Below are 27,156 nucleotides of genomic sequence, written 5' to 3' on the forward strand. Positions count from 1 at the left end.
ATTATGTAATGGCCTTCTTTGTCTCTTTTGATCTTTGATGGTTTAAAGTCTGTTTTATCAGAGACTAGGATTGCAACCCCTGCTTTTTTTTGTTCTCCATTTGCTTGGTAGATCTTCCTCCATCCCTTTATTTTGAGCCTATGTATGTCTCTGCATGTGAGATGGGTCTCCTGAATACAGCAGACTGATGGGTCTTGACTCTTGATCCAGTTTGCCAGTCTGTGTCTTTTAATTGGAGCATTTAGTCCATTAACATTTAAGGTTAATATTGTTATGTGTGAACTTGATCCTGCCATTATGATATTAACTGGTTATTTTGTTCGTTAGTTGATGCAGTTTCTTCCTAGCCTTGATGGTCTTTACATTTTGGCATGTTTTTGCAATGGCTGGTACTGGTTGTTCCTTTCTATGTTTAGTGCTTCCTTCAGGGTCTCTTGTAAGGCAGGCCTGGTGGTGACAAAATCTCTAAGCATTTGCTTATCTGTAAAGGATTTTATTTTTCCTTCACTTATGAAACTTAGTTTGGCTGGATATGAAATTCTCGGTTGAAAATTCTTTTCTTTAAGAACGTTGAATATTGGCCCCCAGTCTCTTCTGGCTTGTAGAGTTTCTGCCGAGAGATCTGCTGTTAGTCTGATGGGCTTCCCTTTGTGGGTAACCCGACCTTTCTCTCTGGCTGCCCTTAAGATTTTTTCCTTCATTTCAACTTTGGTGAATCTGGCAATTATGTGTCTTGGAGTTGCTCTTCTGGAGGAGTATCTTTGTGGTGTTCTCTGTATTTCCTGAATGTGAATGTTGGCCTGCCCTACTAGGTTGGGGAAGTTCTCCTGGATGATATCCTGAAGAGTGTTTTCCAACTTGGTTCCATTTTCCCCCTCACTTTCAGGCACCCCAATCAGACGTAGATTTGGTCTTTTTACATAATCCCATACTTCGTGCAGGCTTTGTTCATTTCTTTTTCTTCTTTTTTCTTTTGGTTTCTCTTCTCGCTTCATTTCATTCATTTGATCCTCAATCGCTGATACTCTTTCTTCCAGTTGATCGAGTCGATTACTGAAGCTTGTGGATTTGTCACGTATTTCTCGTGTCATGGTTTTCATCTCTGTCATTTCATTTATGACCTTCTCTGCATTAATTATTCTAGCTATCAATTCTTCCACTCTTTTTTCAAGATTTTTAGTTTCTTTGCGCTGGGTACGTAATTCCTCCTTTAGCTCTGAGAAGTTTGATGGACTGAAGCCTTCTTCTCTCATCCCGTCAAAGTCATTCTCTGACCAGCTTTGATCCGTTGCTGGCGATGAGCTGCACTCCTTTGCAGGGGGAGATGCGCTCTTATTTTTTGAATTTCCAGCTTTTCTGCCCTGCTTCTTCCCCATCTTTGTGGTTTTATCTGCCTCTGGTCTTTGATGATGGTGACGTACTGATGGGGTTTTGGTATAGGTTCGATAGTTTTCCTTCTAATAGTCAGGACCCTCAGCTGTAGGTCTGTTGGAGATTGCTTGAGGTCCACTCCAGACCCTGTTTGCCTGGGTATCAGCAGCAGAGGTTGCAGAAGATAGAATATTGCTGAACAGCGAGTGTACCTGTCTGATTCTTACTTTGGAAGCTGCCTCTCAGGGGTGTACTCCACCCTGTGAGGTGTGGGGTGTCAGACTGCCCCTAGTGGGGGATGTCTCCCAGTTAGGCTACTCAGGGGTCAGGGACCCACTTGAGCAGGCAGTCTGTCCGTTCTCAGATCTCAACCTCCGTGTTGGGAGATCCACTGCTCTCTTCAAAGCTGTCAGACAGAGTCGTTCGGGTCTGCACAGGCCTCTGCTGCTTCCCCTGTTGTTTTTTATCTGTGCCCTGTCCCCAGAGTTGGAGTCTACATAGACAGGCAGGTTTCCTTGAGCTGCTGTGAACTCCACCCCGGTTCGAGCTTCCCAGCGGCTTTGTTTACCTACTTAAGCCTCAGCAATGGCGGGCGCCCCTCCCCCAGCCTCGCTGCTGCCGTTTCGGTTAGATCGCAGACTGCTGTGCTAGCAATGAGGGAGGCTTCGTGGCTGTGGGACCCTCCCGGCCAGGTGTGGGTATAATCTCCTGGTGTGCCCGTTTGCTTAAAGTGCAGTATTGGGGTGGGAATTACCCGATTTTCCAGGTGTTGTGTGTCTCAGTTCGCCTGGCTAGGAAAAGGGATTCCCTTCCCCCTTGCGCTTCCCAGGTGAGGCAATGCCTCGCCCTGCTTCAGCTCTCGCTGGTCGGGCTGTAGCAGCTGACCAGCACCGATTGTCCGGCACTCCCCAGTGAGGATGACCCCAGTACCTCAGTTGAAAATGCAGAAATCACCGGTCTTCTGTGTCGCTCGCGCTGGGAGTTGGAGACTGGAGCTGTTCCTATTCGGCCATCTTGCTCCGCCCCCAAAAAGTAAATTCTTTTGAGAAATGCAGAGCCTGGAAAGATTACTAGTCATAGATTTTTTTTTTTTTTTTGAGACAGACTCTCTGTCACCCAGGCCTGGAGTGCAGTGGTGCAGTATTGGCTCGCTGCAACCTCCACCTCCTGGGTTCAAGTGATTCTCCTGCCTCAGCCTCCTGAGTAGCTGCAATTACAGGTGCGTGCCACCATACCTGGCTAATTTTTTTTTTTTAGTAGAGGCGGGGTTTCACCATGTTGGCCAAGCTGGTCTTGAACTCCTGATCTCAGGTGATTCACCTGCCTTGTCCTCCCAAATGCTGGGATTACAGGCGTCTCATAGATCTTCTCCTGAAGTTGTACTTCTTCAAGTTGAAAATGAATCTAGGACGAAATGGAGTAGCAAAAGGTATGATGAGCAATAAAATAATGGTTAAAGCATTATTAATAAAATGTAAAGCATTTGCATTTGGTAATGTGGAAATAAAATTGCAGATGGTATCAAAATGGGATGAGGCATTGGATGTGACCATAGAATTTAGGAGGAGAATGAAATGAAAAGCAAGCCACCCTTATATTGTTCCAGGTTAGAGTACTGAGATATAATTAGCTGTAGATAACCTTAAAATCACAGGTATAATGGGTGTTAAGATTTTAGCCGGGCGTGGTGGCTCATACCTATAATCCCAGCACTTTGGGAGGCTGAGGCAGGTGGATCACGAGGTTAGGAGTTCAAGAACAGCCTGGCCAAGATGGTGAAACCCCATTTCTACTAAAAATACAAAAATTAGCCGGGCATGGTGATGGGCGCCTGTAATCCCAGCTACTTGGGAGTCTGGGGCAGAGAATTGCTTGAACCCGGGAGACAGAGGTTGCAGTGAGCCGAGATCGTGCCACTGCACTCCAGCCTGGGCAACAGAGCGAGACTCCATCTCAAAAAAAAAAAAAAGTTTTAGGTATTTATTATTCAAAAAGTTGGACTTTATCATGTTCAAACTAGTAAAGGAAAAATGAAGCAAAGACAGTTTGGTGAATCCAACAAAAGTTAGGAAACGGTGAAAAAGTAAGTAGCCAGCAAGCTTGGTGAAGAGAAGTACAGAATAAAGATGAGGATTAATCTAAATATATTCATAATCAAAATAAACACAAATGGACCAACTTTACCCAGGCAGCTGAAAGGAAAAAGAAATGACTCATTGAAACCTGAGAGAGGACAAGACAACCTGCCATTATTTGGATACTGTATCTCTTAGAAAATCTATGATATTCAAACAGTGTTTATCCATCTCCAACAACAACAACAACAAAAAGCTGCCTCACACGATTTCAAATAATTAATAATCTAAAGGACAAAAGCAAAACCAAAATTATAAACAGTATCATAAGAAAATACAAGACCTCTTTATTAATTTGGAAGTAGACAAGACCTTCTTACAAATGATTTAAGAAGCAAAAGACATGAAGAAAGTATTTGTGAATTTAACTGTTTCAGATTTAAATTTAAGAATGATAAACATTGTAAACAAAGTTAACAGACAAGCAGAAGCATGGGAAAATATATTTGCAAAATATTTAACCAATGGTTTTTACCAAAATCTATGTGATTTGCAAAATTTTAAAAGTTTGACAACAACAATTATCAGCCCTTAGTAGTATTAAATTATACTATCATTGTGGAGGACTATTTGACAGTCTCAAATAAATTAAAACTATGTCTCCCTAATACGCTAACAAATCTAATTCTCTATGTCTGTCGTAGAGAAACCTTGCATGCTTGCACAGGGACACTCAGAAGTTCTGGAAGGATACATCCCAAAATAAGAGTACTTGAGTTGTGGAAGATAACTATGTGTATATGTGTTGGGGGAGACAGAGGGTGTGACACAGAGGGCTCTCAGGGGGACTTTATCTGTAATGTTTTATGTTTTTATAAGGAGAATGCATATTACCTAAATTAGTTAAGGATTAATTTTGCAAAATATTTAAGAGTGGAAGTTTTATTTTCAGTTTCATAATAGAATTAAAGCCTCTCTCTTTGCAGTTAAAAGAAAAAGTAGCCTGTCTGTTAACGCAAAGTTTCAGGTTGAGTCCACTCTTTATGTAATCATGAATCTCTGTTACTCAGTTCACTTTTTATAATAGAGGGAGTTTTTAGATGAGAAGTTTATATACACCCTTCACGTTGTATTGATGGATTTTGGTTGGAAGTCGTCTGCGTTTATCTTTAGGCATATCAATTTTAAATGTTTAAATATCTGTAATTATTTTGTTTAACGCTGATGTAGTTGGACTTATTATTCAGTGTACCATTTGAGATGGTGAAATCTTAAAAATACATCAAAGGCAAATTATTCTCTCCAGTCCTGTTTCAAGTATGCAGAAAATAGTAGGTAATGCATTTACGTTTTTAATTTCATTATATAAATGGCATTAAACTAACCATAAAATAATTGCCAATAACAACATTGTTTCACTGAGCTTTTATACATGACTATGAATCATTTTTCCTCGTCAAAATGAGAAGTGTTTTTTTTTTCTTTCTTTTTTTTAAAGTTAGATCCTAAATGCCCAACTTTTGACTATACTTATCTTCTGCTTTGGAATTTTTTTTTCTATCAGTCATTATATTTCTTTAGGAAACGTCTTTAAATTTTTTTAAGGGAAGGAACAAAGCTAGCAAAGAAACAGATGTGTCCCATATAAAATATGCAATAAATCTTGTCCCACAAATTCTTTGCTCTGAGCTTTCTGACAGAAACTGTCAAATATCCACTTTAATTCAGGAATAAAATGTTCACTCCATGTCATGGCGCCAACCCCCATATGCCAGAATAAAGTTAGTGACCAGCCATAAAAACAGCAGCATAAGCACCTTTGAAATGGTACAAGTCATCGTGGGTGAGAACGCCCCATATAAATCCATAGGGAATTAATCTTTTCTTTGCTACTATCCTGCTGCGCATTTACAACAAGCTTCTACTCCCACACAGCAGAACTGGTAATACATTTTAAAAGGAGAGAGAAAATAAGAGAGCCGTGTGTCCACCTAATGAGCTTGTTGGTTGGGGGAAGGGAGTTGCATGTATCAGAAAGCAGTAGGTTTTCCTCCCCCGCCTCGGAGCTCTGGAATCCCCTTGAAGAGGCAGCAGCTAAGCCTCAGTTGAACATGTGGGGGTCTTCTTCAGCTTGCCTTGCCTGCCTTCGCAGATCATGTGAAACCAATCTCCCTGAAGTGCGATCACAAGAAATGACTTCAGCTTCATAAATCATTGTTATCATCCCACAGAAGGAGGTAATGCTATGGTTTTTCTCCAGTAAAACATTTGAAGCCTCTGGTTTCATGAGCTTTTTTTTTTTTTTTTTTTTCCACTTTCTGAAATCAGCTTCATGCCACTTGTACAGTTTGCTTCAGGCTTCTGCATACAGGAGATGGTGGCACTTCTCCAATTTGCCTAATATTTGAACAGTTTACCCTCTCAGATTTTGAGGGAGATCTGTTTCCTACTGAATGTGTGCCTATGTGTGTGGCTTCTCGTGTACGCAGAGCCTTCACATTTGCTTCCAAGAATATACTGATCCTCAATATTTTTTGCATGAAGGATATTTTCTTTATACTATATTTTTCAAATACAGAATAAGTAGTATAAGGTTTAAGCACAGGACAAAGAAATCTCAACTTACTTCGCAGTATTAGACACTATTTTAAAATACACTTGTAGCCATGTAAAACATTTCTCTAAGGCACCAAAATAGAAAGACTAAAGGGTGAAGCAATGGATGATTTCCAGGTTAAGTCAAATGATAAAAATCTACCTTAATTCTATTTGGTAATATTTTAATAATCCTTCATAAACACTTCTCTCCTACAAGATCTCATTTAGGAAGAACTGTCAAAAAATTATTTTGAGATGCTTTCATGAGTTTCTAGAAAATGTTTTGTTTGAATAGGTGTCATACTCACTTTGAAATAAAGGCTAATTTTTCAACAATTATTTTTAATAATTATAAATTTAATTATAAATTAATTATAAAAGTATTCATTTAAAAGTTGACCTATACCTATACCTTTATGTTAAATAAAAAGCAGGAGAAAAAAATGAAAAAGCAAGAAAAGGCATTATGTTCAATATAATTTCAACTATATAACCAAAGCACAAATGAGCGTGTGATTATACATATATACATTTATGAAATGAATCAACATATTAATAGTGGCCATTGCTTAGAGAAAGTCTTATGCACTGCTTTTGTTTTCTTATTTATATCTTTCTCAAATGTTCTACAGTGAGGATTTATTACCTGTAAAATCTGGGGAAAATACCAAGGGTTGTTAAAAAAGGAGGGAAGAAATGACCCACTGTAACATTCGTTCTTATTGAATGTATTGTTCACTTGTTACCATATCAATGTGATTATTCAGTGTTTGTACAAATTTTTCTTCAACAAAAGCTTTTTCTCTGAGGATGACAGTTATGATTGAAAGGTGACTCTGGAGGATTCCACCTGGAATTCTGTTAAATTCACTGTCAGCACTTTCACCTCGACTTAAAAGCAGTGTGGTTCCTTTAAAAACCAAGCCTCATTTCTTTCTTTCCTTTTACTGGCTCTGATAATGATCACTTCTGCTAGTAGTTCATCTACTGGTGGAACAGATCGAACGTTCTTTAATGTGGGAAATATCTTCTACAGCATCTTATTTGGGAATCCCAGTTCTCCCAGCATTTTCTTTTCCTGCAGATGATGACCTTCATCACACCTAGATACTTGGTAACATCAGAGCTCTCGAAGTCATCTTGGTAATTCTTGGGTACCGTTTCTAGTGGACCCGTTTTAAACCCCCAGCTATGATAAACCCTTGACCAAGTGAAATAAAAATGGGTCAAAAAGTAATTTGATGTTGTTAGCAATAGCCAATATTAGGGAAGTTAGATTTTTGTCAGGTTCTATGGCGCTGTAAATTCAGTTTCCTAAGTACATTTAGACTTCGCCAGGGTTTTAAAGGAAGATTGATTTAAGGGTAGCAATGGCTATTTCGTGATTACTTACAGGACATTCTGGTAGTCAATTCATTCTTATCACTAAATGTCTGAACAATTGTTTTGCTAGAGGGAGAGCTTCCACTATGTAACAAATGTGTTAAGTTACACAGATGTCAGAGGTTTAGTGTGAATAGATCTAGAAGAATAAGAAATTTCCTTTGTCAAGGTGTGATGCCGTATATTGTAAATCATGTATAAGTATGGCTTCTTTCTTCTCATAGCTTTTCTTTAGTTAAAATCAATCTTAAGCCATTAAGATCTCTGACCCTACCTAATAGCTTTTTATCTGAATTTTACTGTTTATAATGTGATTGAAACTATTCTTAATATTGGATATCCTGCTGAACAATTTGTAAAAAATATGTAGAATGATTACTTTATAGAGATTGTAGAATTTCCTGTTGCCTGTGAGTATAAGGTGTGAATGGAGGCCTTTAATGTGGGTGACTGCCCCCTGAAATTTAACTTATCCATGCCAATGGTGGTTTTTCTGTTATGACTTATTTCTCTATTGTTCCACTCTGTTAATAATATGACAGTTTTATAGTTTTTCAGCAGGAACCTATAAAGAATCACAGTATGTCACAGTGAAAACTAGACGGGAGTCCGGGGACAGCTTCTTTCTTTTTTGCCCAAAACTATTTGTATGACCTTAGGCAGGTCACTCGCTTTCAAAGTGCTCTGCAGCTGCCTCCACACAGCGTCTGTTGTTTCTTTTTCTGATTATATTAAATGAGCCCCTTTCTTCAAAAAGCAACTGAAAACAAATGAAAAACAAAAATCCTCTTAACCAGAGAGGCAGAAATAGCAACCATAATATTCTGGTACGTTATCTTCTGGCTTTTCTATAGATATAATATTTTGGTAACTATATATAGAATTTGCGTGATATACATTTTGACATCGCTTTAGGCACATCATGCCACTGCTTTATATTCTTTATTTATAATTTTGTCATAGCATTTTCCCGTGATATTTTTTGCAAGCACGTTTTGTGGTATGTGGGTCTAGGAAGTGTACTTGAATCCTTGGGAGCATACTGTAGGGATACACGTATTCCTAAGGAAAAACAGGGCGCTCAAATTCCCCAGAGAAGTTTCACAGGAACCCAGGAAAGGCTGCACAAGCAAATGTCATTGGATTACAAAGAATTACAGTGGTGGTGGTAGTCATTATCGTGATTGATATTTACTTAACTAATGTGTCAGGTGCCATGGCTGAGCACCTTACAAACATCTCTTTTAATTACTACAGCTGTCGAATGTCGGTTCTATCATTACTTTCATTTGTAGATGAGAAAACTGAGTCTTAGCCACATTAAACAACTTACCCCGTGTCAATAGTTAGAAAGTAATGGAGCACTTGGAAGCTTGGGCTCCACTGTTATCCGCAGTGTAGAACTTAAGAATTCAGTAGCATAGCACCTGGCATACTCTGAGTATTCAGTGAACGTTCGTCATCGTCATCATTGCCACCACCACCACCAATCTGACTGTCCTAGGCCATTGTATTAGACTACTTTACAAGCATTAGATTGACTGTCGTTGGATCTTAGTAGCTATGGCTGGTGAGGGGAAGGGGACACAGTCCAGTACATGATTCTGTTATTGGAAAATCCGCTATTCAATCCCCTATTACTGTTTAACTTAGCTCATTTTTAAATTCTAGCATGAGGGGTTTATATGACGTAATTTCTTAAGTTTTGTGTAGCTCCAAAGTTTTCAAGTATAAGGTTTCATTTTATCCAATGTACATATGGACAAGTTAAAGTCTGAAGAATAAAGTATTGGCCCTAAATATCATAGATAATCATCAGAGGCAGTTATGGGAAACCCAAAGACGCTAGTTGGAGAACCTTTTCTTCCACTGAAAAAAATTAAAATGAGGTACTTTCCTTCTTTAGATTTGCTGAATTTCTAGTACTAAAATGCTATGAGATTTAAAAAATGAGATAATTGCTTTTGAAGAACACTACTTTAAAGAAGAAATAAAAATAAACATGCAGGCCGGGCACGATGGCTCATGCCTGTAATCCCAGCAGTTTGGGAGGCCAAGGCGGGCGGATTACGAGATCAGGAGATCGAGACCATCCTGGAGAACATGGTGAAACCCTGTCTCTACTAAAAGTACAAAAAATTAGCTGGGCATGGTGGCGGGCGCCTGTAGTCCCAGCTACTCGGGAGGCTGAGGGAGGAGAATGGCGTGAACCTGGGAGGTGGAGCTTGCAGTGAACCGAGATCGCACCACTGCACTCCAGCCTGGGTGAGAGCAAGACTTTGTCTCAAAAAATAATAAATAATTTTAAAAAACATGCAGCCTGTTACCACTTTGTTTATGAACCTGCTACAAATTCACACTTTTGTGGACCTTCTCACCAATTAATAAAGCAAGAAGTTACTGATTTATAAACACTAGGTTTTTAGTCTCAAGTGCTAGGCATTTGAATACAAAGTTTGAAAGAAAAAGGCCATAGTCCATGCCTTTCAGAAATTATACACCTTCGGACTAGTGGTAATGTTAAAATAAGACAGAGTTGTTTGGGAAAGAAGACCTTCCTCCACATTAGTATACCTGCAATTGTTTTTGGTTTTTTTTTGTTTGCTTTTTGTTTTTGAGACGGAGTCTCGCTCTGTCCTCCAGGCTGGAGTGCAGTGGCCGGATCTCGGCTCACTGCAAGCTCCGCCTCCTGGGTTTAGGCCATTCTCCTGCCTCAGCCTCCCGAGTAGCTGGGACTACAGGCGCCCGCCACCTTGCCCGGCTAGTTTTTTTGTATTCTTTTTTAGTAGAGACAGGGTTTCACCATGTTAGCCAGGATGGTCTATGATCTCCTGACCTCGTGATCCGGCCGTCTCGGCCTCCCACAGTGCTGGGATTACAGGCTTGAGCCACCGCGCCCGGCCAGTATACCTGCAATTTATCACCAAATAGTTGTCGTGAGTCTTGTGATTGTAAACCCCATTGCTTTTGAAATTTCACTAAGATTCTTGATGAAACAAAATGCAAGAAGCCTTCTTTTAAAAATTTAGCTTCTTTGCAATTCCTAAGATTTTCTAAATGGTGTCTGCTGTCTGAATGATGAGGCTATAGAGTTTAGTTTCCCTATATGACACCTGAAATACTTCTAAATTATTGTAGAAGGTTGGACCCTTCCTGTTGGAAATGAGATGGCTGGGAGGCAAGGTAGACATTACAAGGAAACAGGCCTTATGTATAATTCTTTTCTAAATTACAAGGAAATAGATTTACGTATAATTATCCCTTAAGTGAAAACTATATTTTATAAATATGCTTGTTTAGAAGTATCTTTGTAAAAGAACTAAGGAAAAGCATTTTAGAAAAGACGTCTGTCACTTGTATTAATGCTGATAAGTTAAAGGCATGTATGGGCCTAGATGATGGTATAACTTGGAGAATTTCAGGCACTGTTTGAGAATGCAACCACCTGACTCCTATTAATGTTAATGAGTCTCTCACCAGATCATTCTAAAATTGTACCCCCATGGTCTGTTTTAAAGCATCAAGAGTCAGGAAATGCAGAGTGAAAGCTGAAATTCCATCTTGGAACCTTGTCTCTGATGTATCTATTTCTGCAGAAGATGTGTCGTACAGAGCAGCTTCGAAATACCACCTCAGTGTTTGGGAATCCTGGAGAAAAAGGCTGCCCCTTGGGAAGCAGCAGGGAGCGTTGGAAAATGTAGATTACTAGTCACAAATTATTAGTCAAAATTATTAAATTATTAGTCAAAAGACCTGGATTCTGTGACTATCTGTGTAATCCAAAAAGTCACTTCATCTACTTGGGTATCCATTTTCTCTGCGTTGAGATTAAATAGTTGGGCTAAGTTATAGCAAAATTAAGGTTATACTGTTATCAGCCTCCTCAAGTAATTGCATCTGTATCACTCAAAGCGAAAAGGTTTCTGTGGACAGATAGTTGTGCAGCATTGAGGGACTTCACTGGACTACACAGAAGCAGAGGAAAAAAGGTAGTAGAATATTAGCCACGAATTAAGTGATTGCCTTGAAGAAGAATGAGCAGAATCCTTCATAAAGTCTGAAGGCCAAGTGTTTTGTCAATATTGTAAATGGTTGAAAGACTTACCTGGGGGCGAAACATCTCATCTCTAGTGAAAATATATTGGGGAAAAAAAGTGAGTTTACTTCTGGAAAAGTGTGGGTAAATATACTTCATTTAGATCCCAATTATACTTGTGTCCAATTACCTCCTAGAACTGTGACTTGATAAAATGTTTACTTTTGCAGTAGTTACTCTTGAGCACAGACTAGGTGTATCATGAGGTTAAGTGTTTGAGATTATTAGTCATCCGTCAGTATCTGTGGAGGATTGGTTCCAGGACCCTTATGGATACCCAACTCTACAGATGCTCAGGTCTCTCATATAAAATGGTGTCATAATTGCTATAACCTACACCCGTTCTTTAAATCATCTCTAGATTACTTATGATACCTAATGCAATGTAAATGCTATGTAACTAGTTGTTATGACTGTGTTGTTTAGGGAATAATGACAAGGAAAATAGCGTGTATATGTTCAGCACAGAAACAGCCATCCATATTTTCCCCAGATGTTTTCCATCTGCAATCCATAACCCACGGATACAGAGGGCCAGCTGTATATTGTGATCTCTGAAATCGTACCTATCACCTATACAAATTATTATTACAGTCATCAGAGAATATAAATGAGTCCATGACAACTGAAATATTTCCAAAGTATTGTGGAAGGCCTGACCCTTTTTATTGTATACAAACAGCACTTTGTAATTCACGTTGTTATACCAATAAGATATTTTACGAATATCATCGTACTAGATTTAGAGATAGAGGCTGAGAATTTCTAATCTGAAAATCCAAAATGTAAAATGCTCCAAAATCTGAAATGTTTTGAGCACTGACATGACACTGAATAAACTGTCCATTGTGCACCTGCGTTTTGACAAGACCTGTCACTTGACTTTATGTGATGGGCCTCAGCCAAAATGCAGGAGCACAATGGACAGTTTATTCAGTGTCCTTGAGGGAAAAATAAAGTGACCTTCACGCACTATGTATAAGGTATATATGAAACATCAGTGAATTTCTTCTTTAGACTTGGGTCGCATCCCCAATATATTACATTATGTATATGCAAGTATTCCAAAATGTGGGGGACAAAAATTGAAATTGGAAACAATTCTGGCCTTGAGCATTTTAGATAAAGAGTACTCAGCCTGTATAAAAGTGTACATGACTTAATAAGTCTCTTATAAGTTTGATTGCCTCAGGACTCACATTTTCAACTGTGTGTAAGGGAATTAAGTCATACTGCCCTAACTCCGCCATTGTGTGTAATGAGTTGGCGTTGTCCTAGACATTTAGAGTGTTACCAGTCATGTGTATGTGGGGAAACTGAGAAAAGAGCTGCTCAAATCCTTTTCTGTGTTCTGCAGTTCAGATGAAGGACCCTGGTTGAGAACAGCCCCAGGTGCCCAAGTTAGGCAATACCATTTCATGTGGGTGTGTGGGGAGGTGTAGGGGGGTGTGTGCGTGTGTGTTTTGATGTCCATAAAATACTCCAATTCACTTAAGGGGCAACTAGCAATGGCAGATTAAATGATGGAAAGGGCTGGGTGTGGTGTCTCATGCCTGTAATCCCAGCACTTTGAGAGGCTGAGGTGGGTGGATCACTTGAGGTCAGGAGTTCAAGACCAACCTGGCCAACATGGCGAAACTACAAAAATTAGCCAGGCATGGTGGCATGTGCCTGTAATCCCAGCTACTCAGAAGGCTGAGGCAGGAGAATGGCTTGAACCCAGGAGGCGGAGGTTACAGTGAGCCGAGATCGTACCACTGCACTCCAGCCTGAGTGACAGAGTGAGACGCCGTCTCAAAAAATAATAATAAATAAATAAAAGGATGAAAAAGACAAGATCTAGAAAGTCTGACTGAAAATAAGAGGATCCAGGCTAGAACATCAGCCTGGGAAGTAGACTAGATGACTATTTGAAGACTCCTTTTATCTGGATTTTTGTTTTCTAATTTTATGACTCTGAAGACCTCTTCAGAGTGTAGTAACACAATGTCCTTTACTTGGTACTTTCACCAAAAGCCTAGTTTCCTAGTCCACTTTAGCCTTAAGCAAGTGACCTGGAAATCCTGCATCCTACACTGGGAACCTTGGCAGTTTGTCTTTACACAGCCTTATAACGCTTCGTACAGAAAGTCTCACAAGTGACCCTCTGCTCTTCGATTTTACCATCCAGCTTAGACACTTGCACATGTAAGCTCTGACAGACCAGAAATGATCACTTTTCTAATTTCACCACAACCAGGAAAACTAATAACTTAGGAAGACCAGAGGGGGTGTCATCCTCCGTGGGCAAGCATACCAGAAGGAAAAATGGAAGGGTAAGAGCTCTGCATCACTCACTGGTTCCAAATACCTATTTTTCTTCTCTCAAATGTTAAAAGGCCATCCCTTTCCAGTGTCAGCGTGCTGTGCCTCAGTGGGTGCAAAGCATTTGTTTCTCCTGGAAAGTGCACAACGGGGATTTTCTAAGAAGTGGAAAATGATTACCACACTCACATCAGATGGATCCCACGTGAAGCAGAGTGCAGTCCCTTTGTTTCCTTGTTAGCATCACCCGGCTCCTCTATTTGTAGAGCTGTAATAAAAACAAGTTCTTTACTGTGCGTCCTGTTGGTTTATACCAACCATGTCAGGTCCATAAACCATGGTATATTAAAGTGTAATAGACTGTGTAAAGAATACTAGGAAGATATTCCAACCCTTATCCCTTCCCCTTATTTCACAGTTTACTGCCTCCCAGATGGGCATCCATAAATATGACTTAATTGTGTTTGGCATAAAAGCCCCACTTTCTTTGAAGAGTGACCGCCTCCTTCAGCCACTCTCATTGTATGAGTGCCACCCTCTTGAGAATAAAAACTTTCGGTATTTGGGGACATTTAAATGGTGAATGTTCTTAGTCTGAATATTTTATGGAAATACCATTTTATTTATAAAAACTTTCTCTTTTTCAAAGCTAACTCTGGAAAATAGTATATATATATATATATATTTTTTTTTTTTTTTTTTTTTTTTTTTTTGAGACGGAGTCTCGCTCTGTCGCCCGGGCTGGAGTGCAGTGGCCGGATCTCAGCTCACTGCAAGCTCCGCCTCCCGGGTTCACGCCATTCTCCTGCCTCAGCCTCCCGAGTAGTAGCTGGGACTACAGGCGCCCGCCACCTCGCCCGGCTAGTTTTTTGTACTTTTTAGTAGAGACGGGGTTTCACCGTGTTAGCCAGGATGGTCTCGATCTCCTGACCTTGTGATCCGCCCGCCTCGGCCTCCCAAAGTGCTGGGATTACAGGCTTGAGCCACCGCGCCCGGCCTGGAAAATAGTATATTTTAAAGACTCAGTCTGATACAGATGAAACTGGAGGATTAAAGCTATTTGTGCCTCCCTATAGTGTTAGTGCTATTTGTGCCTGTGTTAATGTATCAGTCTAAAAGCAGAACATAAGATGGACATAGTATTCTCTTGCTTTTCAGTTCCACTCTACTCTTTACTCTTTTGTTGCAAACAAAAGATGGAAGATTAGAAATTCCTGTGCCAAAAAACAGGCACTTAATGTGTAGGGACTGTGTTCTGCTAACATGGGTTCTTCTGTTGTATACTTTTCCATCTGTCAAATAAGTACACAAGGCTGGGCATGGTGGCTCACGCTTATAATCCCAGCACTTTGGGAGGCTAAGGCAGATGGATCACTTGAGGTCAGGAGTTTGAGACCAGCCTGGCCAACATGGTGAAACCCTGTCCGTACTAAAGATACAAAAATCAGCTGGCCATGGTGCGTGCCTATAATCCCAGCTACTGGGGAGGTTGAGGACGGAGAATCGCTTGAACCTGGGAGATGGAGGTTGCAGTGAGCTGAGATTGTGCCACTGCACTCCAGCCTGGGTGACAGAACAAGACTCTGTCTCAAAAGAAAACAAAGATAGGTACACGAGTGCCTACGAGGCGATAGTTGAGAGAAAAACTCTGAAACAGATTTTGGTTGCAACTCTGAAGGAGCACAGAGTCCAGTGGAAAAACCCAACTGCCAGCGAGTGATCTTGACATAGCCTTCTGTGTGCCATGTCACACGGGTGAGGAGTTGTGTGGAGATAGTGTGTTTGGGTCTCCACAGAAAGAACGACTCACCACATTATGCAGGAGAGGCATGGAGGGCCTATCTGAGGAGATTTCATTGACCTGTGAATTCAGAATTGTATCTCAGTATCATTGATTTTCTTAGTAACCTTATGAAAACATTATTCTGACAAGAGTCCACGGACTTCCCTAGACTGCCAAAAGGCCCTGTGGGTGTGCAGGCAGTGTGTGCAAGATTCCCATGACTCTGAGCAGAACTGAACTGTTGCAAATGCTACTGGGTTTGTTATGTTCCCGTGTTGGTTTTGTTTTTTGTGGGAACATGAAGGGGGAACATGATGAGATGTGCAAGAGTGAGCACATGTCCTGATCTACCCAGATTGCCCTAATTCATGTCTTTGTCCAGGTGTAATTATTAATATCACTCTCAAAAGTGTCCCAGAGAAAACAAATTATTTGGCCTCTGTTAGCTATGTCTGTTATCAAGACTTCATGACTAAAACACCAAAAGCAATAGCAACAAAAGCCAAAACAGACAAATGGGATCTAATTAAACTGAAGAGCTTCTGCACAGCAAAAGAAACTATCATCAGAGTGAACAGGCAACCTACAGAATGGGAGAACATTTTTGCAATCTACCCATCTGACAAAGGGCTAATATCCAGAATCTACAAATAACTTAAATTTACAAGAAAAAAAACAAACAATCCCATCAAAAAGTAGGCAAAGGGTATGAACAGACACTTCTCAGAAGAAGACATTCAGACACATGAAAAAATGCTCATCATCACTGGTCATCAGAGAAGTGCAAATCAAAACCACAGTGGGATACCATCTCACACCAGTTAGAATGGCGATCATTAAAAAGTCGGGAAACAACAGGTGCTGGAGAGGGTGTGGAGAAATATGAACACTTTTACACTGTTGGGAGTGTAAATGAGTTCAACCATTGTGGAAGACAGTGTGGTGATTACTCAAGGATCTAGAACCAGAAAAACCATTTGACCCAGCCATCCCATTACTGGGTATATACCCAAAGGATTATAGATCATGCTACTGTAAAGATATATGCACACGTATGTTTATTGTGGCACTGTTCACAATAGCAGATACTTGGAACCAACCCAAATGTTCATCAGTGATAGACTGGGTTAAGAAAATGTAGCACATATACACCATGGAATACTGTGCAGCCATAAAAAAGGATGAGTTCATGTCCTTTGCAGGGACATAGATGAAGCCAGAAACCATCCTCAGCAAACTATCACAAGGACAGAAAACCAGACACCAGATGTTCTCACTCATAGGTGGGAGTTGAACTATGAGAACAGATGGACACAGGGTGGCGAATATCACACACCAGGGCCTGTTGGGGGTGGGGGTTTGAGGGAGGGATAATATTAGGAGAAATACCTAATGTAAATGACAAGTTAATGGGTGCAGCAAACCACCATGGCACATGTATACCTATGTAACAAACCTGCACATTGTGGACATGCACCCTGGAACTTAAAGTATAATTTAAAAAAAAAAAAAAGCAGTGGTGGCAGATAAAGCAAATTGAGTGCTATTGCCAGGACATGTGCTAGAGGCTACCCATCCCTGAATTCAGACCTGCTGTGGTAATGAATGGGTGTAATTGAAGCTGTAAGATTACGCAAAGGAGACGACAGGAGAAAACATTTTTAATCATGACTTCTCTTTTTACAGCCAGAAAAGAGCATAAGATGGAAGAAAGTCACTTAGAGAATGCACAGAAAAGGTAAGCAGCTCTAATCTGGCCCCAGTTCTTTCTTTGACTAGCCATTCTTTTGTGTTAATATTATGAAGTGCATTCATTTTACTATGCAGTTCTGTCTCCAAAACATTTTCACTTCCCCAACTGAAACTTTGCACCCTTTGAACACGAATTTCCCATTCCCCTGTCCCCAGGCAACCACCATTCTACTTTCTGTCTCTGTGACTTTCACTACTTTAGCTACCTCATGCAGTTGGGGTCATCTAGTATTTGTCCTTGTGTGACTGGCTTCTTTCCTGTAGCATAATGTTTGACTAGCCATACTTTCGGCCCCATGTGTTAAGGCTATGCATCCATAAGCAGTAAACTTCACTTGGAAGCTGGAGTGAAAGCACTGTAGCAGGACTTAGGAATATTTTTCCTCAGGAAGCAGGGATCATCCAGAAGTGACTCACCTGCCTCACATGCATGTCATGACACTATTCTGCCTGTTTGCCTCTCCTGCATTGCTCTGCTCCTGAACTGCTTCGTGGAAGTCAGGGACAGTTTGACCCTTCCTAGCATTACAGCCAGATCAAACTCATTATGGTAGACACCTAAGAGACTTATTATGTCTTTCCTCAGCTTCTAAAGAAGGGTATTATAAACAAGGGACAGGTAGGGAGAAGGGGCTGACCATATGCCCATACAGCATATGGGCATTTCCCCCCAGAAGTTGGGGAAGACCTCAGAGGTCTTCTGTTCAGCCTCATGTCACCCACTTCAGCCATCTTCCTTGCTCTGTGTCTCTCTCTCAATAGACACCAGAGGGGAACCATTCACTCCTAATCATCAGTTCTCACCCCTTAGGGCTTTTTCCTTTTTGTTAATTGACCAGGTTAGTCAACGTGGCTCTCCCTCCCTCGTAGAAGAATGAGTGGCAGTACACAGAGGTGTTCTCATATGTAGGGCTGATATTTGAGATATATTTTGCTGGTACCAATTCTAAAAGTACTGGTAAATTAGATGAGAGGTAGGGGTAGGAGACAGCATATAAGGACAAATGAGCTTTACAAATGTGTGAGAGGAACAGTCGCCCAGTTAGGAATTTAAATGCAAATAAACAGATTGTAGAAATTCGCCATTTTCCCCCTGTTTGACCACAATTTCCAAGACTTCTGAAATCCCATAGAAAGTATCATCTGCCCTGCTTTCAGAGGTGCCAGCATCTTGCCCTGCTTCCCACTGTAATTACCAATAAGATTAAAATGCTGGTGAAAGTGAGGTGAAGGCAAGTCTTGCACTTTGCTAAGTGCAGACGTATTCTCAAATCGTGCTTATCATTCTGTCATAATAATCATTCAAAACTGAGATAATTCCATGGTTATGTTTTTAGGAGTTTGTGTCTCTCTATTGACCTTGTTCCTATATTAAGCTTCCCTTCCCCAATGCATAAAACTAGCACGTCTGTGTTATGGAAACATGCAGCACATAGAGAAGAGATTATCAACAAGGGCACATGGTGTCAGGCCAAACAGAAATTCAGCTTCTGAAGCGGATGTCAGATTTCTAATACTTTTTCAAGATTCTTGCTGAAGGAAAAGGGGGCCCACCGTAGAGGGGCCAAAGCTGCTGCCGTGCATTAGCTCTGCGGAGGGGAGTCATAAATTCTGGTTGTCAGCGTTTTCCGTGGCTTTGTGGTGAAGGTAGTCTAGCTTTCATGTCATACATGAAATATGTTAGATCCCATCTTTAATGTAGAAACCACAGTTGTTTGGTTACACTCTTTAAGGAGGTCGTGGTCAGTGTTGCAATATTTGTGTGAGATTAGTGAATTCTTATGTTCTATTCTCAAGAGAAACAGTTTACTCTGAGGCTAAGGAATATTTCTGAAGGCATGCATACAAGACAATAAGTGGATGTGTTCCGCTTTGGATCTCAGGACTGTAGAAGTAAAACAGTTCACTTTGCTATGGGTTCTTTGATGTGATCATTGTCTGTACTTTAAAAATGTTTGGCCGAATTAAAAAGATACAAATCAGACAGGGAATTATAGCAGACAGAAAAGGGGTCAGGGACTAGTTTGCAGTGAAATAAAAAAGTTATATAAAACCAAACATAGGATTAGAAATCAATCTTTTAAAAGTTGAGAGCCGTTTTAGAGCTATCTGCTGACAAATAGAAAGTTCAAATTGAGTGATTGACCTTTGTTTCCTATGTATTAGAGAAAATTCTCCTGGTTGTTAAATATCAGCAGTTCTCTTGTCCAAATTGCAAAAGATTTTCAGTGGTCAGCCTCTGTGAATCAAAACTGAATTTAAAATGAAGGGAGTTTTGTCTAGGAAAGAAAATCTAGGCCTTATGAGATCATTGCAAGTTCATATTCTAGCTTTTAGGTTTTTCTTAAACAGTGAAATAACAATGAAATCAAATAAGGCACACTTTTTTTTTTTTTTTTGAGAGAGAGTCTCGCTCTGTCGCCCAGGCTGGAGTGCAGTGGCGCGATCTCAGCTCACTGCAAGCTCCGCCTCCCGGGTTCACGCCATTCTCCTGCCTCAGCCTCCCGAGTAGCTGGAACTACAGGCGCCTGACACCACGCCAGGCTAATTTTTTGTTTTTTTGTTTTTTTGTTTTTTTTTTTTAGTAGAGACAGAGTCTCAACGTGTTAGCCAAGATGGTCTTGATCTCCTGACCTCGTAATCCGCCCGCCTCCGCCTCCCAAAGTGCTAGGATTACAGGCGTGAGCCACCGCGCCAGGCCAAATAAGGCACATTCTTGAAGTGACTTTATTTTCGTTAAAGCTGCTGAGTGCCAAAGCCAGGCCATCCTCTGGGACTCTGTTTACTTTGGTTCTTCTGAAGAGGTTCGCTTGCTATCTTAGTTTCCAAAACACATAGGGAAAAAAAGGCTGAAATTTAGTATTTCTTTTAGTGTTTCCCACTCTTCAAGGGAGAATAAGCAAGCGGTACCTCACCAATCCCCAGGGAGAGAGACGAGGAGGGCAGTGGTTAGCTCCGGTTTAGAGGTGAGAAAATCCAGGCCCACAGGAGGGTGATGTGTTTTTCTCAGGCCATGCAACAACCACCAAATTACTCTTGACATTCTCTGAAACGGCACCAGGATTTGCAATATGTTAATCTCGCAATCTAGACTCCAGGGAATGCCAGAGGTGTCAGGTGTCCATGAAGCACAATAACTGGACTTCAGTGTATTTTGCTGGAAAATGGAAAGATAAGTTGTTCCTCTAAATATTAGAAATGAAAGACTCTCCCTTCCCCATGAATGCTCAAATAAATATGTATCTGTATAGAAGGTAAGCTTAAGAAAGAGAAAAAGTAATCACGTGCCCTCCCTGGGATAATGCATGTTATGTGTGATACAGGGGACAACTGTGTCTAAAGTAGAAAAGGGTCGGGGAGAACGACTCTTTTGTCTCTTAAATGCCTGTGTGATTGAGCATGAGCAACAGAAAGATGAAGCAGACACAGCATTTCACAGAAAATCAGGGGACCTGAATTCTAGGACCACCCTTACCCGTGAATAATGCCACGCAATCGTTCCAGGTCTCTGTTTTGTCATCTATAAAATGATAATTTGGGCAAGTCATCCTGTAAATTCCTTCCCATTCTAAAGTCCTGTGACTTTATAGGAAATGCATGGCCTGTTCCTGTAGGTTATATAACTCTACTTATGTATTCCTGTGCTGTAGTCAAAATAATTTTCATTTGAATTTTAAAAAGTTACATGCTGGCCGGGCGCGGTGGCTCAAGCCTGTAATCCCAGCACTTTGAGAGGCCGAGACGGGCGGATCACGAGGTCAGGAGATCGAGACCATCCTGGCTAACACGGTGAAACCCCGTCTCTACTAAAAAATACAAAAAACTAGCCGGGCGAGGTGGCGGGCGCCTGTAGTTCCAGCTACTCGGGAGGCTGAGGCAGGAGAATGGCGTGAACCCGGGAGGCGGAGCTTGCAGTGAGCTGAGATCCGGCCACTGCACTCCAGCCCCGGCGACAGAGTGAGACTCCGTCTCAAAAAAATAAATAAATAAATAAATAAATAAAAAGTTACATGCTATAGAGTGTACATTTGGTTTTACCAGTATGTGGACTGCCGTGGAAATAAGGGTTATGTCTGGGACAAGAGTGGACATTGCCACTTTCTTCCCTTACCGGTTTTTCTTGACATTATGTATGTTTGGAATTATAATGGAGTCCCGTAAGAGATTACTGCAGTTACTGCCTTTCTCCACTTATGCACTTCCAGTCTTTTAATAACTGGGAGCCAAAATTCCCTGACCAGTAGTTTTAATTTGCATTAAAAACAGATTTATTCTTTACAGAAGCACAAAGAATTTATGGGACTCAGAGCTGCAGCTCCAGCTTGGATCTCGCCTAATCGTAGCCATGGAATCAATTAACAGTTCATCTGTGAAATGTGATAAAATCTTATGAGATACATATTGCCCAATAACTGAGAGCGAGATGAAAGTATGCTCCAGAATAGTAACGGAGCTTCAGGGTTTTACAATCGCCATTGAATAGAGTTCCATTAGAAAATCAGTATTCAGGATGGCCACAAAAAATAAAAAACAAAAAATAAAACCTGCTGTGTCTGAACAGATGATAGAGCATTGAGTAATAAACCTGGCCAGCCATTCCTGCTTTGATTAGTTTCCAACACCCTAGAAAAGAGGGTCATTTATTTAAGTGTTCTTGCTCATGGCAAATGAGCTTGTGAGGCTTGGGGTAGGTGGGGGTGAGGGGGAAAGATTGAGTTCAAAGCTATAAATTGCCGCAAAGCTAGTGCCTCCAAGAAGGGCTGCTTGGGAGGCCCAGGTAGTCTGGTGTGCAGTGAGCCTCACTGGGATAGGTCTTACTGATATCTGGGAATCCACTCTGGAAAAATAGGACTCTTACTGACCAGATTGGAAATCATTTTTCAAGATCAGAAATGGTTTTGCATCCAGAACTTGCTATGCCTACAACTGTATCTATTTTTATACATCGGTGGTTTGTCTTCTTGTGTCGTATTAAGTTTTAAAAGGTAGCCCTCCTAAAGATCATATTATCTACATCTCTTATTTTACCCTTGAGAAAATTGAGAGTCAAAGATGCTGAGTGATTGGCCCAAGGTTACAAAGCCAGTATACACCAGAATAAGGATAGAATGGATTTTCTTGCTTTTCTGTGAAGCATTTGACAGATTAATTATTCCCAATGAGCTCTCGAACCGACCGCTGCTAATGCTGCAGTCAGCGTGTCATCAGCCTTGCATGTAATCACTAAACACAAAATGAAGAGCAGGGGAGAGACGGGGATCTGAGATGAAGAACTAACTCAAGATATTTTACCTACGCAACCCCAGAAATTATACATGCTGATTTTATACAGATAAGATGTGCCCAGGAGCATCCCGATCAAGTTCCATTTTTTGGCACATCAGTTTGAGCAAATTTTCTGAGGCTTACAATAAACTTCAGTAACTATGAGCCCTCAGCTTGTGTTAGAGAATTAAACACATGGGAAACGGCCCCCAGCATCCCCCTCCTAATGGGTTTTAGTGTTGAGAATTTCTCACCCTCTACCTCATTCCATTTTCCCCCCTACCTGTTGCAGTTTTGAAACAACAGTAGGATATTTTGGGATGAAGCCAAAGTCTGGTGAGAAGGAGATCACACCCAGCTACGTGTTTATGGTGTGGTACGAGTTCTGCAGTGACTTCAAGACAATTTGGAAACGGGAGAGTAAAAACATATCTAAAGAAAGGTAAGGTTCAAATAAAGATTTGAATGCCTCCTTCAGGAGCCTCGGAAACTGCACTCTTAAACCTATCAAAGTGTGTCTCTATCACACGTGTCAATGTTTTCTTTCTGATCAAATGGTCATCGGGAAAGGACTTTTGCCTCAGGGATCGTAGGGAAATTCAGGGAAAGCTTGCTGTCCACACGGGCAGGTACGTTCACATGATCTGATAAGTTACACTTTCTTAACCCCTTCCAATTACTAGCTAGTAAATGAAAGGAGGGTTGTGCTAATTTGCAACAGATTGCTTCTCTGTGTATTTTCATGTTGGCCCGGGCTAAATGAGGCAGCCTTGCTGTCGCAGACAGTATAGACAAATAAAAGTGAATGCTTTTCCCATTAATATACTGAACTTGCATCAAAGGAAAATCTCTGTGACTCAGGCCACACTTCACACAGCGTGGAAGCCCCACATTGGATTTACAGCGCCACTTCTGACTCCCTGTATCCTGCTGCGGACATCAAACTGCGTGCCGCTCGGCCTCATTGCAGCCCCCGATTTTATTAGCTGGGGGTGGAAGAAAAACCTCAACTCTGAATATAGACGAGGTGTGTGTGTGTGTGTGTTCGTTTTCCTTAGAGAGACTGAATTTGCCACTATGTATCGGAAAAAAGCATTTCTGCCTGATCATTTTTGTGATTGGGTTGCCACTGTTCTGGAAGGGGTGTCATGGATTTAAACTTCAAACAGGTCTTACTGCTACTCCTGTGGAACAGATGTATAAGAATGGCATTCAGAACAGAGTGGAGGGAGACAAAAAATTCCTCAGCATAAGGAAAATGATATATTTAATTACAGCATCTGCATTTTACTAACCTTTGAGGCTTGACATTCCATAATTCAGTATTTTTGTTCTTCACTTGGTAATCAAAGAAAAGATATATACATAATATATTTATAGACACATCACAACCTACTCTAATGTATTTCACCTTAAAACACTAGTAAGAGGATCAAAATTGTGAGATTTTTGACCTAGTATTAGTCTCCGAGTATTTTCTCAGGGAGCTAAAAAAAGAAAAAGGCCTTCTTTCTTTCCAGGGAAGTTAGCTTTAAAAACGTTTATCAACACATCTTCCCATCATTACTTCTTTGGGAACATGGGAATTAAACTGAATCTATCCATTATGTAGATAAAACTGAAGCAGAGAAAAGTACCATTGTTGAGAAAATAGGTCGTTGATAATAACATGAAAAAAATCCTAAAAATCTTGGCACCAAACTTGTAGCTCTTGCCCTGCGATCACTTATTTAGCCTTTTAAAGTAAGCTAAAATAAGTTTCTCTGGAATCAATTCTCTTACAAAAATGCTATTCTTATAGTAGCATAGGAGCTGGCTAGTCTGCCCTCCAGGTCCACACACCTTAAGGCTGGGACATCCAGCAGTGGGCCTGGAATGGACAGCGTTTGCTTAACAATTTGCACCTCAGATTTTGAGCACAGTCCTTAGTATATTTGTCCTTGGGGCCCTAAAAATGGTCTAAAACAAAAGACTAACAGAGAAGGCAATAAATTGCTTTATATGTTAATGATCTTCTGTTGAAATACTGAACTGTATTCCAAATTAAAAAGTGTTCTCTATCATAGAAGTTAGAGCAAAGAAATTGCGACCCTGTCATAGAGGTGGTATCCAGAAGTCCTTCCAAATGACAGTATCTCTGATTCCCAGCCACGGGCATTTGTGGCATTGCTTCCTGGGTGCAGCTGTTGAATTGCCTGCTTCACACTCTGTAAACCAACTCCTTTCCAGGGTCATGACCTCACAAGACCCTTTTCGGTTCTTCTCATTTCGCAGTTTCAGGAGACCCTTCCTTCCAGCCATGCTCTGTGAGGATGGATCACCAAGGTTTCTACCCTAAAACAACATCTCTGAACGTTGATGATGACTAATAAAATATTTCTGGAGGCAGCAGCATGGTTAGGAAAATCTGTTTGTTAAGAAATATTAGCACATTGTGTAGATTACTGCTCAACCATTTAAACAAACTGATTAATATCCAGGGTTTTCTTAAAATCCTGAAGTGAGAACTTTGTTAGTGTTCTCTGTCTGCTAAAGATTTTAGCTTCTTGCCTGTTAGAATCACACATTCTTTATGGTAAAATAAGCAAATTAACTGGAATTTTTCTATTATAATTAAATGAGAAACACTATAATTGCTTTGTTTTGACATCTATTGAATGATATTTGATATTGTAGTTTCAATTATACTTTTCCCGGAAACCCAATATATCCCAACAACCCTAAGCATCAGGAGGCAACATAACATCATTAACAAGGGCATCCTAGAAAATAAAATTCATAGCCAAAGTAAAAACCTGGTAATGTGTAATTATAAAGAAAAGAACTAGCATCGGATCTCATCAGAAAAATTTAGCTCACTTAATTTTTAAATATATTTGAAGGCCAACGAAGTGCTCAAAATCATTGGAAAAATTAAGAACCAGTAGTAACATTTTCAGAGGGACAGGTTTCATGGAAAATAGTGTTTTGTTTAAATTCTACTTCCAAATGAAATGAAAGTGTTGAAAACTACCTAGGTCCCTCAAGGTTACTTTTAGGTGGTGGAGAATATTTACTTTTCCTATTTAGGATACTTTTCATGAGTACACATTAGTTTGATGCAAAATTGAGATGAACGCATCTTCATAACAAGATAACAACTTCCCCTCGTAAAATCCAGAATAATCTCTAAACGTACAAATGACCACATAAAAATGTGCTAAGTTCTTGTGCCTCGTGAGTGAACAATAACCTTATTAAAACTGGTGTCAGAGCACAACTCTGTGGTTCAGTAGAGGAAACAGTGTTTCACTAGGGAATATGGTTTACCTGGAGATTAACTATATCTTTGGAAGAGCAATCTACTGTGTCGTGGTATATGAATGGCTTTCAATTTTCCTTGGCATTCAAGCCAGTCTTAAGCGAAACAGCAAACTCCTGAACCCAGGCACAAATCTGAAAGCGCCACTTTCTAGACATGCAGTCTGTGACCCACTCAGTCATTGTGCTGCCCCTGGTATCAGGACTCATCCTTCAGTGAAGATCCCAGGTCCCTTCTCTTATCCCTTCTGAATACATGCGAGGCTGAGCAGTGTAAAAAAGACCTAAAGACAGAGAGCTGAAAATAGGCGTTTTTACCCTTCATCCCCCCACCCCCACCCCCGTTAATTGGCTGTGTGATCTTGGGCCAGTCACTTAATCACTGGGAACCCAGCTGTCACATCTGTAAAATATATATATTAGGATGAAGCAGGAATGAAATGGTGACTGTGAGCTCTTCTAGCTCAAAATCTCTATGAATCTAGAAACTACTGTTGTAATTTTCTGAGGAACCGGGTGTTTCACTTCGGCCATAATGCCCCTCACCTTTGCTCTTGAGCTATGGGGGCTCTATTGGAAGATATTTCAAGCAACGACTTGCAGGTGAGTTGAGAGAGAGATGAGGTGCCAGGAAGAATTTTCACTGCCCTCTTGAAATTGGTAAACGTCTGTAACTGCCTTGCCTCACCTGAACCCCCACTTCTTCTCATAAAATACTAATGTTGGCCTTTGTTTTGTTTTCTTTTGAGTTACTCAGGCTAGAGTGCCATGACGCAATTACAGCTTACTGCAGCCTTGACCTCCTGGGCTCAAGCGATCCTCCTGTCTTAACCTACTGAGTAGCTGGGACTACAGATGTGCATCACCATACCTAGCTAATTTTATTTTTTATTTTTGTAGAAATGGCGTCTCACTATGTTGCCCAGGCTGGTCTCGAACTCTGGGCTCAAACAATCCTCCTGCCTTGGCCTCCCAAAGTGCTGGGATTACAGGCATGAGCCACCACGCCTGGTCCTAATGTTGTTCTTGAAGATCACATTTTTTTATGGAGTGTGGACACAAAATATTTTTTTCTCTGCCCATCTGTATCCAACATTGCATTTATGATATATCATAATCCAAGGTTTATTTTATCCTCAGAAGCAGCTTTGCCTCACTTTTACCTTTTCACACACTTTTGTATTTGTACCTCCTGATATCCAAACATTCAATGAATTTTTGGTACACGC

At 40.6% G+C, this 27,156-nt stretch overlaps 1 protein-coding gene across 2 annotated transcripts in view; it reads left to right on the top strand.

The window, feature by feature from the left end:
- Positions 1–27,156, top strand: part of FMN1 (formin 1) — a 425,302-nt gene that overhangs the window by 372,326 nt on the left and 25,820 nt on the right. For both annotated transcript variants that reach the window (XM_033190690.1, XM_033190691.1), the window contains 2 exons: positions 17,297–17,348; positions 22,920–23,069. In XM_033190690.1, coding sequence (XP_033046581.1) covers positions 17,297–17,348; positions 22,920–23,069 — 202 coding nt within the window. The remainder of the gene's footprint in view (positions 1–17,296; positions 17,349–22,919; positions 23,070–27,156) is intronic.

This window comes from Trachypithecus francoisi, unplaced genomic scaffold (assembly GCF_009764315.1).
Source record: "Trachypithecus francoisi isolate TF-2019V2 unplaced genomic scaffold, Tfra_2.0 Lachesis_group3, whole genome shotgun sequence".
Taxonomy (NCBI): Eukaryota; Metazoa; Chordata; class Mammalia; order Primates; family Cercopithecidae; genus Trachypithecus; species Trachypithecus francoisi.